At 39.2% G+C, this 12,291-nt stretch overlaps 1 protein-coding gene across 1 annotated transcript in view; it reads right to left on the reverse strand.

The window, feature by feature from the left end:
• Positions 1–1,496: 1,496 nt before the first annotated feature.
• EHD4 (EH domain containing 4) overlaps positions 1,497–12,291 on the reverse strand; it is a 30,631-nt gene continuing 19,836 nt past the window's right edge. Inside the window, exons 4-6 of the mRNA XM_061343805.1 lie at positions 11,243–11,655; positions 8,531–8,695; positions 1,497–6,096 (exon numbers count right to left, since the gene is read on the reverse strand). Of these exons, the coding sequence (XP_061199789.1) occupies positions 5,560–6,096; positions 8,531–8,695; positions 11,243–11,655 (1,115 nt within the window). The 3' untranslated portion in view covers positions 1,497–5,559. The remainder of the gene's footprint in view (positions 6,097–8,530; positions 8,696–11,242; positions 11,656–12,291) is intronic.

Below are 12,291 nucleotides of genomic sequence, written 5' to 3' on the forward strand. Positions count from 1 at the left end.
CATTTATTTCAAGAAGATAGCTCATTGCCATGAATCCCAAGAGAAGGAAAGCACCTTCAGCAAATGTTTGTTCATCCATCTAAGTAGGGCAAGGCAGCCAGCTTTCTCCTTGGTGCTTCCAACCCAAGACAGCCAGGCTAGCCCAAAGGGCAAGCTTTCTAAAATGTCCACTGCACTCACAGTTGGTTCTTGTAGCGTGATAAAGACTTGGATCAAAGCTCCAGATAGCATCTGCTCCAAAGTCCTTACAAATACACCAAACATGGGAGCCAATAAAATGGTTTTGAGAAAACAAACAGTATGGTATGCGTAAATAGAAAGGTTTCACAGTTTAAGGATGCCAAATATTAGAAGTAACAATTACTTCAAAACTTACAGTTGAACTGCTTGTGTGGACATTTGCTCACTTTTCCCCTTGTCCAAACAGAAATTGTGGATTCAAGTAGAACATCTAACTATGAAGTGTGCTGTATATTTTTCAAAGTCTGAAATGTCTTGTAAGGGGAGTATGTAAAACACCACTCTGCTAATAAAACCCCAAACCCCAAAGTCCAAATCTCATTAAAACCTCCTTTTCTCTAAACTATTTCTGACTTTTATAAGGAACAGTTCAAACAAGCCACTGCAATTCAACAGCAATGTAGCCTCTGGGAACCCACAACATTGTTTGTACATGAAACACTTGCTTCCATGTGATGTACGGTGACCACCACCAGCAAAACAGCCTAGCTTGCTAACACTGCCTCATACAAATCCCTTTAACTCCACAGCAACTTAGATCTGACAGTAGTAGGAGCAACAGCTGAACTATGGCATCCTGATAGCACAGATGTGTATTTGGAGATGCTTCAAGTAAGTTGTGTGTCTACAGGGGGAGAGAGGCAGGAGGTATTAATTTAAGTACAACATTAAAATTAATGTTCTTTTGATGTAATTGGTTATTTTTAAGCAGTATTTAGCACAGTGCAGAAGATGTGCTTGGATTTTGGGGGGCAAAAAATATTAACAAAGTACTTTCTGTTAAACTGTTATTGAATGCACTCTTTATTATTTTCAAGGTTAGCACTGCTGGTGAAGATAAAATAGTGCCTCTCGGCTCAAGTCTCAAGCTTTCAATCCACACAGGAAGTTTTTGATTTATCATCCATACTTAGAATGTAAGATATTTTTATGCATAGACATTAAGAAACTCCAGAATTACATTCTGCTATAAAAACCTGAATGCTGAGAGGTGCTTGAGGTGTGGAGTTCTTTAGTTTTTCCTTTAAAAATATAAGTCTGGAGTCCAGCCTTGGTGTGGTCAGTAATTCCAGCAACAAGTTCAAGGACACAGAAGAGAAAGATCCATAACCTACTGTGGATACATAAACGGAGGTGGGAAAATAAGCAGCTTGCCAATAGCTACTATGCCTATAAACCTTAAGTAGCAGGATTACAAAATCGTAGTCACTGACATATTACCTTCCAGAAAGAAGCTTAAAAAAGAAATTCTCAGGTAATTCAATATTAGTTTATTAAATCAGCAATGTTTATCACCACTTTCTAAAAATGATTACAAAGCGTATTAAAATATATTACAGTATCTGCAAAGAATTTATTGTGTAATAAAAGTGCAACGATAATGAGCTTACAACTTTGTTTGCCTAGCTGGACAAACTGATGCACACTGCACAGATCAAGCCTTCCCTCAAAAATTAAGAGTGCCTTTGAAGTGAAAAATACAGTATTTAACAAAAATATTAAAAAAGGTGAGCACGCGAAGTAGAAAACAAAGTTAACGTTCATTCTCAGTGCTAAGTTACACATACCCATTAAACCATACACTTCAAACTCTGCTTGAATTCCAACAGCAAAGTTCCACTGAAGCGAGTGCACGCTGTACAGGGAAGGAAACAAGAAGAAAAAGAGGGAACATTTCAAGTACTGGGGACAAACGATGTTGAAAGTCAGGGACCAGATACCGCTGCTGTGAGACCAGGTTCCACACAAACCCATTAACACCTCCAACTAACAACTGGGACCTCACCCTGCCCTAAAAATCTCTGTAAACTCACCATTTTCAAGCATTACAGCTGTAAAGGCTGCTGCTGTCCTGAAGTGTGGTTATGAGTGGTAGCCCCACATTTGCTGTTCCAGTCTACAACAAAATTCTAATTCATTCCTGCGGGAACAGAACTAGGGTTGGGTGTTAAAACTGTTTCAGAATAGTTGGAAAAGAGGTGAAAGCATCAGTTTCTACTTTGGTTCATAGCAGCGGACTGCATCAGTGGGCACTGATTTCACGGGATGAATTACAGTTTTGAATGGTCTCGCAGCAAAGATAATCAAAATCTTAGGCATAAAAAGGCCAACGAACTCAACACCTTCATCTTTCTTCAGCAGATCTTAGTATCAAACTAACACCAAAGGTTACTTTGTGTAACTGCTGCTCCCAATAACAATGCAGCACAATTTCATGACAGAAGGTAATTCCACTGACTTCTCACGCTACTAACACACAGACTCACTGACTCCACAGAACATCTTCCAAACTGTTGCATGTGGCTGATTCAACTAACTGAATGGGCTTGCAGAATCTGACAAGCCAGAGCACCAGCAGGGCAAACAGGCCTGTGGGTCTGTGAGGAGGTAGTGAGAAAAGAGATCCCCTCCCCTGAGCAACAGCAACCTACTGTATTGGAATAGCTGTGCAAGAAACTGCCATTTGAAAGTACATAATGAAACATACTTTATTCCTATCAATGAAGTGCAATGCTAGTGCACCTACTTAGAAATGCATTTATGCATGTAGCTCTGCACGCCAATCCTGAAACACTTATTTTCCTCCAGATAAACAGAGAAAATCCACCTCTACTCCTATTTATGCTTCATGCATTCCCCTTCCAAATCCCACAGGAAACAAAGCAAAATATTTCAACCCCAGTGGACAAAATATGTTAACTTATCAAAATGATGCATTTCAATTTGTCTGCCTGAAGCCCAAGCTAGCTTACTGTTATGAAGACTGAAAAAAAGCTGTGTTCTCCATTTTATTACCAATAAAGCCAGAAAAACAAAACACTGAGAAACTATCCTGCTCCTCCCACTGAAGGAGGATATTCCTACCAGCACGGGATCACATGGCTCCAGTGTATTTGGAGCATCACCCCTGGAAGTTTCAGTTCCCACCACCTGTAGCATGGGTCCACCTCTGGAACCCTGTGTTGCTGAAGAGCAAGGTAAGGCAGACAGAGCTGGAAGACAGCAACTTCCCTGATCCTCTCAGCTCTGCGCACACTACAATAGTCACAACACAGAAGCTTTGCTTGCTTTCTCCCAGTGGCTTTACTTACTAAGCTAGTCAGACTGGTCTTCAGTGTATGAATTTATTACTGACTGCAGACACTAATCACAAACAAGCATACATTACTACTCCTGCAGCCTGTTTTACAATTCCTGCAGTGTTTACAGACTACTTTTTGTTCAATGAAAAATAAATTACATAGAAAATCTGTTACTCTGCAGATGTACAGTCACACAGGTAGACTCATGGTCAAGTTTCACAGCTCTACTAAAGTGCATGGACATGCACTAAGGCTAATATGGCTTCTAATTTAGGTCTAACATAAATAAAGCTGGTATGCTTGAATGATGAGAGAAAAACCGAAGAATTAAAAAAAAAAGCAAGTAAACCCTCAAGAACAGTTTAAACATGCCAGGATATCCTTGATACAGGCCTGGAAGTCTGGCAAGGTAAAGGTGTTCTTCTGTCATTACTTAAAATAGCTTCATTTGTTTTCCCATGATAGAACCCTGGCAAAGTTCATAGTAATTTCACATCAGAACAGAACAGATGCCAAAAGATAAGAGGTCCAGAAAGATCTTAAGTATTAAACCTGACTGACAACCTACAAACATACATTTTGAAGAAAGAAGCTTTCTCTTCTTAGGTCACCTACAAATCTGAACATGTAGGTGTGACTAAAATCTCAACTGGGAGACAATACCTAGATTACATCCCTCCCCTCCCCTACTGCAAGGATGCTAAGATACTTTTTGGCTTGCTCTGTCTCAGAAGGCACTACTGCTACCACTTGCTGAGACTCAAACAAAAAGTGCTCAAAACTACAGTACCTTTGATGTGAAGGGTGTTTCATACAACACATGGAATACAAGCCAATTCCTGCTCACATGCACAGAGCAAACTAACTGCCAAGTTTGATTTTAGAGAAGAACTGGCCCTCCCTGAAAGACCCAAGTTCACAGGGCCAAATATTTGCGTTCTTTTAAGGTACTGATAAAAATCAGTAAGAAGCTGTTATGTTCATCTTGGATTGTGTTGTTAGAAAAACTAATGTTTATTAAGCATCCATTCCTTTCACAGATTGTTTTTGATAAAGGAGTAACATCTGGAGGGACCAGTCTATCATTTATTACAGTCAATGTAAGGATTCCTGTTAACTTCCCTGTCTCACATCTGCCTTCATAGGAATCAAATCTCTCTTTTGTGGTTGTCAGCTACACATTAACGAAAGAAAGCGTTAAAAACTTTTCTTAAAAATATAATATATTAAAAATATAGAGATAACTGTATAATTACCTGTAAATAGAAATTAAATACCAGTGAAAATTTCCCAAGCCAATGTGATGTGTTTTGATGAGGCTGACTTTGAGCAATGCACCTTTCCTAACAGAAAGTGAGGCTTGATTTTCAATGGAAACACAATTTTCTTTTTTTCTTTTTTAGCTTATGAAAACATTCTGTTGCCACTTTGAACAATTCAGGAATTTACTGTCTGCAGAGCAGCTAAACTGAAACTTCAACAGAAACTCCAAGCCCAAGGAACAAAGGCTATTCAGTTCTTCTAATCGTAATACTGCGCATATAGTGCTCTTTTAAAATCGAAGCAGAAGTTCTTCAGATAACAAGACACAATGATGACAGCTTGAAAGAATAATTTTAACATTTTGCAGTTCCAGCTATAATCAATACAGTTGTGAAGCACATTTGCTTTTATTTTGACCACTTAAAAAACTCTTCTCTTTTTCTAACCCCTTATTAAATAAGAAAAAGAACAAAAATAACATTTCCTTTTATATCAGCCTTTTCTTAAACTATAGAGATGCTGACATTCACTCCATGCCTGAAGTCTCTTTTAGCATAGAAAATGTTCCTTGCATAGGCAGGCGAATTTAATATTTAGAGCTTCCTTGCAGTATTTAAAGTTGTTTGGAGAAACTTGTGATTGGAAGTATTTAGATTGGGTGACGATCAGTGATCTTTATACATGACCTTTTCTGCTTTATGGTTCTAGAGCCAGCAAGACATGGAAGCAGGACTACAAAAAAACATTTTCACCTTAAGACAGATCTATACAAGGCACTTGTGATAAGCATGTCTGAGTGAAGGTCAGCAGGAACAGCTACATGAATGTTTGTCCTGCTACCGTGCTTCTAATTTCAGTAACTTGTGTGAAATGTGCTGTGAGGTTTAATGATCTAAGCCTAATTTCAAATTTTGGTGGTTTCAACATATTTGTTGAAAGATTTCCAAACCCCTCATTCTTCTCCCTTTATTTTTCACTCTGCTGTCTGGAAAGGTTTCCTGTGAGATGGTGGCACCAAGTGGAAAGGTAGCGTGCCAGGCAGTTCATATCCATCCAGTTTAATCTTGATGAGATGTTTTGCTAATGCAAACTCCTCATCATCCAACATGCCATCACCATCACAGTCTGCAAGTTTCCAGATCTTCCCCAAGACACTGTTGGGTAGTTTTGAAGTCACCATCTCCTTCTTTGCACTAATCCCCGATATTTTGCCATTGATTGGTGACAGAGTGTAGAAAATCTCATCATAAGCAGGTTTATCTTTGGCAACAACCCATTCCTCTTCATCAGCTCCTTCCTTAGCACCTTCTCCATATCCGTGGCCAAAAGGTCCTGCCATGGTGCCATCAAATGCTCCACCATGTACAATCTCTGTGGGCATATTGCTCTCTTCTTGTCTGATCAGGTTCATCAGGGAGGCAATTTTGTTGGCTAGCATGTTATCCACAGCTTCAATTAGCTTTGGTTTCAAAGAATGAAATTTAGTGAAGTCATAATTCTCCAGCAACTCCTGTAAATGACAAAGGTTTCAGTGACAGTAGTCAGAAACATTTCCAATACATTGAAGACACTAAAGAATGGGCTTCAGATTAAAATAATCTGTTACCTTTTGAAGCAGTTTCCATAACTGAAATGGCTCTTGAAGTTCTCAAAGCAAAGCTGACACATATGTACCACACACACAATATATTCAAACACATTAAGATAATTTTGCAACAGTGTATGAGCTTGTCTATTAAATTACATTTACAAAACAATTTTCAAAGTGGTAACGCATAAAATCATGGCAGCTGATGAATATTACTGAACAACTTTCCATTTGGTGATTTTCTTCCAAATATCAAAGGAAACATGTAAACAGGTCCTCAGTCCTGCTAGCACTTATGCAATGTTTGAAGTTAAAAATAAATGCAAGAGTTTAGAGGCCTGATCTGATTTTATAGATCAAACTTCTTGCTTGTAGTTAGGCCACGAAGAAGTGTCCTTTACCAATAAAGAAAAACTGAGCTGGGGTAATAGCAGCAGTGTTTTCACAGAAGTGCTGCCAGAACTCATGAAGTCCTATGGTTCCTGCCAAGTTTTCATCTTGTACATAACTCTAGTAACCTCAGCAAGATGTTTAACTAGGTGATATGGGCTATGCCAACACAAGCCCAAGCATGTTTTACACTAGAGCACTGGAAAATTAAAAATGCTTTAGGCAATTATTAAATGATTTCTACTTGCAAAATGCTAATCAGGAAGAGACCAGTGGAAACAAAAACCCCAAGCGTGCACACCTACCCAAACCCCTCTCAAAATTGTGTTAACCTGCTTTAACGGATCCCTTCTACTACCTCAGGGAGCTGCTCCCATACATATCAGAACTATAATGGTATGAACCGAAGAAACCTGAAGCACAGGCAAGTGGCTTTGCTTACGCACACAGAACTTCGGATTTCTCACAGGAAAACTGTTCATCAACACCCATCACTCTGTTCAGGTGACATTTATACAAAATCATGTGATTTATGGCAACTGATCAGTATAAAATTATGATATGCAATACATCTTAGAAAGCAAAGGTCAAACCTGCTGTCTTGGCACAATTTTGTTTTCTGTAATTCTGCTCCTCATTACAGAAGTGACTGATCTCTCGTGTATATATTTGCTGCCATCTGCTGCTGAGACTTAGTGACATGCACTATCAGTTTGATGAAGTTCCATTCAAATTTTGTTTCAGTATTGAAACTGGCAAGTGACCACCTCTCATTTTCTCATTTTTCATCACCAACAAAAGGGGCAAGGGAAGAGTTAACTTTTTCCATAGAACCCCCTTTAAAAGCTGAACTTATTAAATCCTTGAACAATCCTGTCTGTGAAAACACAGATGAAACAGATCTTGTGTTTCATCTATAATTTACTGTCTCATGTTAATACCTGATTCACATGTTACTTTAGTTCCCAAAAAACCCTATTTGTGCATTGCTATAGATTGGGTTACCAGCCAGTCCTCACTCTCTATGATTAGCAGTGTAAGCATATCACGTAAGTTGTCAGAATGATATGCAAGTGTCAATCTGGAAAACATCCTCCATCATGGTCATTCAGCATCCAAGCTGAATTATCTTTAATTCAAAGGACATTTAAGCAGCTTATGACCTGTGATCCAAAAGTTGCAAACTGAGGCTTGTGGAATAATTTGAAAACCATTGCTAACACAACATTAGCTGTACTTCCCTAGGGTGCTCTCTATAAACAACTCACCTCAAATCAGAGGACAGAAATAAAAAGGTGAGAAAGTGACAGGAAGTTGGTAGTAAGATTGCATACAGTTCAAAAGAGAAGGCAAAAGTAACAGTATAAATTGAGACTATTCCTCCCACTTCATAGAATACAAGCTCAAAAAGACAGGATAAAACTGAAAGGCACCATTTTCAGAAGAGATAGGTTGCAAGTTGTATTTTTCACGTAACACATTGCCTTTGTTACTAGCAACTAGTATCAGTAAGAACGAGAACAGAGTAGGGTAAAAATGAGTAATATGTGACTAAGGATTTCCTCACCTACACAAGCACATGATAGCATTACAGAAGCAATATAAAATAGGAACCAGCTTAGCACATAACTGTCCACTGTCACTGTTTTTGAGCAAAACCTTTAGTAGTACTTGCTATGAGAGATCAAGTATTTACTAATAAGACAGAGGGCTTTATTCTCATGGCATCTGCTAAAGTCTTGTATCAGTGAAGGCACACTAAGCAAGTGACCAGGTTTTTCTGTTTGTATACTGCTTTCAAGTCATGCTAACCCCGTAACAGACACATGATCGATTATCACTTCAGATGCTCTATTGTGAAGATCCTAAACTGTAATGCTGAGATACTCTGTCCTACCTTTTCTAATTTGGCAGTCCCAGCAGAAATTTAGTACTGTTTCAGTGAAACTGTAATCTATAATCCTACCTGCATTTTCTTGACTTCAGGGAAGTCTCCTGCTGAGATATGGTATTCCCTTTGCAGCTGGATGTAGATCTCTGGCAGTCTGCTGATCAGTTCCTTCTTCTTGTTCTCTTTTCCAAATACAGAAGGCATTTCTTTTTTCAGATAGCTGATGATATAAGCATGAACCTAAGAAGAAGCAAAACTGAAATCAAGACTGCTGTTTACCTACACTTAACATTAATACTCTTCACCCATGTCATAAAAAGAAAGTTTCTATAAGCCAGATCAAGGATAAGATAATATTAATGACTGTGTCTGGAACTTCACATTTACATGAACAGTTACGCACTAGCTTTTGCTGCTTTCAGCGTTCCTTTGAGGGCGCAGAGAAAGCAAACATATTTAAAAGAAATAGATGCACACCTGCAGTGTAAGGAGAAGGAATGTACAGCATTCCATCAGTACCAAGTGTGAAAGAAAAAACAAGGCCCCAAAACTACATTCTTATGTGACATGCGTGGATCACACAGAACACTAGCCATACTGGTCCATCTGTCTCAGTGCTAATGACGTGTAACTCCATTTGCCTCACCAATTATTGTGGGAAGAAATGGAATAATGCTTCAAGAAATCCAAGCATGCTAAGTCAAGGGCTATCTAACTGAAGTGACACTGCATTCCTATCTATTTATTCCAGAGAAGTGAGTACCTATAATCTGTATATATGCATCCACCAGAGGATGATAAAGCAGTCAGTATACTGTAAGAACAGCACGCCATGGCTGCCTTGTGAAGCATTAGTGAGAAAAGCAGGGCCTTTCCAGCATATAAAGACATTAATTTAAGATGACAAGCTCTAAAACACATTGACACTTGCAGAGCTCTTAAGAGTTTCCTATATGCTGTGATCAAGTTAATCCAGCACTGCCATCGAAACATCCATCCTGCCCATGCACACTTTTTCTGCCCTTACCCAGAACCATTCATCTCTTCCCCTTTACTGCCCTCAAACCACCTTTCACCACCAAAAGGATCTGCTTAGCCACAGAACAAGTGATCTGGTCCAGTAGAGAGTGGTTGCACTTAACTGAGGTGATTTCACTTACTCAGTTCATTGTTTGGACACTGATGTTCTGTGCATGAAAGGGAAGTGCCAGGGCAGCCTGCTTTATCAGAAATGCACATCTATCACGACTTAATGTCATCAAACTGCTTTCCTAAGCTCTGACCTGGCCAGGACCACTGAAGTGAAATGATCTTCACAACAGGACAAATCTTTACAAAACTCGAGTCCTTCTTCATTAAAAATAGGACACAGCTGTTCCCAAAACAGAAGTTACTTGAATTTTCACACAGAAGATGGACTACCACAAAAAATGAGTAGAAGAAAAGGGATTACACAGATGTGGTGGAAGTATAATACTTAATATCTATGAAAACAAGGCAGAACGTGCCTTAAAATATTCTGCACAAATCTTACACAATCTGTACAGAGGTAATGCTCTCCCATTCCTTTCCTTACTTACTTAGGAGGCTTACTTGAAACTGGAGGAAAATAAGAAAACTCTGTTTTTAAAGAAAAAATGATGTAACTAGTTTTTATTCGCACAACTTTCACACAACATCACTTCCTCATATCTAAAAAGAGTGTATGCATTTTAATTGCAGACACATTTATATTTCTACAGAGGAGAAAAAATAAACAGCATGAAGAGGCAGGGTTTCTGCATAAACCCATGAAATTTTCTGATAGGTTAGATATGAGCATTCAGAAAGACAGAACTGATTCAGTAAATGTCTGTCTAAGAGAGTTTATAAATAACTATGTAATTTTATGGATCTTATGTTTAAAAAATACTTCTAGAAAAAAACCTGAAAAGTATATATATATATATATAGTTCACAAGCACCAAGAGCTTTGCACGTGTATGCTAAGTGGTCTAAGGTCTGCTAGAAGGCACATGTGTTTCTTGTAGATAAGAACAGTTCCCCTCTTCAAAGTGGGATAGTGAGTCACAGGACTTAAAAAAAAATGCCTGAATTTGACAGCAAGTTAAGAGTTTGCTTTTGGTTTTTTGGTTACTGAGTATGTTTTAGAAGAGATTAAGAACCAAGTGGCATAGAAACAGGAGGGGAAAAAAACTGATACAATGCTGCAAAAACAATTTTTGAGTGCCTGTATTTCAAGTTCAGTTGGAAGACAAAACACAACAGCAGGAAGATTCCATTGCTGTTTTCCTGCAGATTAACAGTGTATTCCCCTTCCATAGCTAATTAGCACGTCCTATGAGCAGTGTATTTTGTATTCACCTTTATCCATTTTTATTTTACATTACCAAGAAACACCTAAAGATGATCCATCTGACACCTTTCCACTTCAAAAATGACTGTAAAAATTGAAAGCAAAAAGCTGCCAACCACATCCACAAAACTGAGATCACAGCAATGTGTAATAAAATATCATCAAGAACATAATTTAAATGGAATTTTCAAAGAAGCAACTGCCTTTAGGAGCGTGTGCTAAAGCTCAGGCCACAAAAAAAACTGAAATCCAAAGCAAAACAACCTTTAAGCACATCGTTATGATCAGAGAGTTAATTAAGACAACATAAGAGGTGGGAGACACCCTCAGATGACTATTCTTACATCAATGTAAGTGCAAATCCTCTTCATTTTTGCTTAGAAGTCCACACTGCTCATTCAATTAATTTAGGGCTTATTATCTTTTCTTACCTTTGCAAGTCTTGCCCTCTTAATGAGATCATTGAGTTTGCGCACAGCAGCCTTCTGCGGGAGACCCTGGATATCCTTGAAGAGATCCTGTGCCTCGGCTTCAAAGAGTCTTCGATTCTCTGTGTTTCGGAGAGGATTAGACCAGAAGGAGCCAATGTAGACTCGCAGCACCTCTGGAGTGTTGATCACCTTTCCCAGGGACCACATGAGTGCACCGTAGACCCTCATCAGCTGCTGCGTGTCCACTTGGTCAGCCTTATTAAGCACCACTCGAATCTTGTCATCCTGGCCCCGGAATGATTTAATAGCCTCTGAAAACTCATCAGATATATCCAGCTTATGGGCATCAAAAAGGAGAATGATGCGATCAACCCTCTCGGCAAACCACTGGAGGACCTGGCAGAAGTCGTAGCCTGAAGGAAGAATATACTATTACAGTCCTGACACTCAGAAAAGCAGGTCTCGGAGAATGTAGGGCTGGGGATAGATAACAAGGGACTCACAGCATTACAGAGGGGGGAAAAAAAGGAGATGGTCCACCTGGAGGAGAGCATCTGTGGACAATGAGGTCAGGCCGATTGTATGCCATATTTCCTTAGACCAGTCTCACTGCTACAGCCTTTTATTTTTATCATTGCCATTCCTTCAACCTTGCCATCCATCTCTTATGTCACTATCTTCTGTGCTGCTGTGAGTTACCATCTCACACCCATGTTTGCTTCTTCCCAGGAGTTCTGGCTCCAGCACAGCACACAAGCCATGCAGGTCTGTGGGGCTCTTATCAGAAGCTCTCTTTGTTAATGTTAATACTGACCACTTTGGTAGCATTGCCTATCTGTACTGACAAGGGAAACAGTGCAGGTGCAGCACTACAGAGTAAGTCAGCAACTGAAAATACCTGGATTTCAAACCATTTCCAAACTCACCTCCTTTTGCATTGCAACACTTGCTGTTATTTCTGCCACAGCAGACTCAGAGATAAAATTTACAAGTAACGTGCTTGTGTTGTTGATGGCTTTGGGGACGTGACAGATTACAGAGCCTGAGCT

Source organism: Neopsephotus bourkii, unplaced genomic scaffold, assembly GCF_033783945.1.
Source record: "Neopsephotus bourkii isolate Nb327-2 ecotype Australia unplaced genomic scaffold, CSIRO-AGI_Nbou_v1 NB_1825, whole genome shotgun sequence".
In the NCBI taxonomy this organism is placed as follows: Eukaryota; Metazoa; Chordata; class Aves; order Psittaciformes; family Psittacidae; genus Neopsephotus; species Neopsephotus bourkii.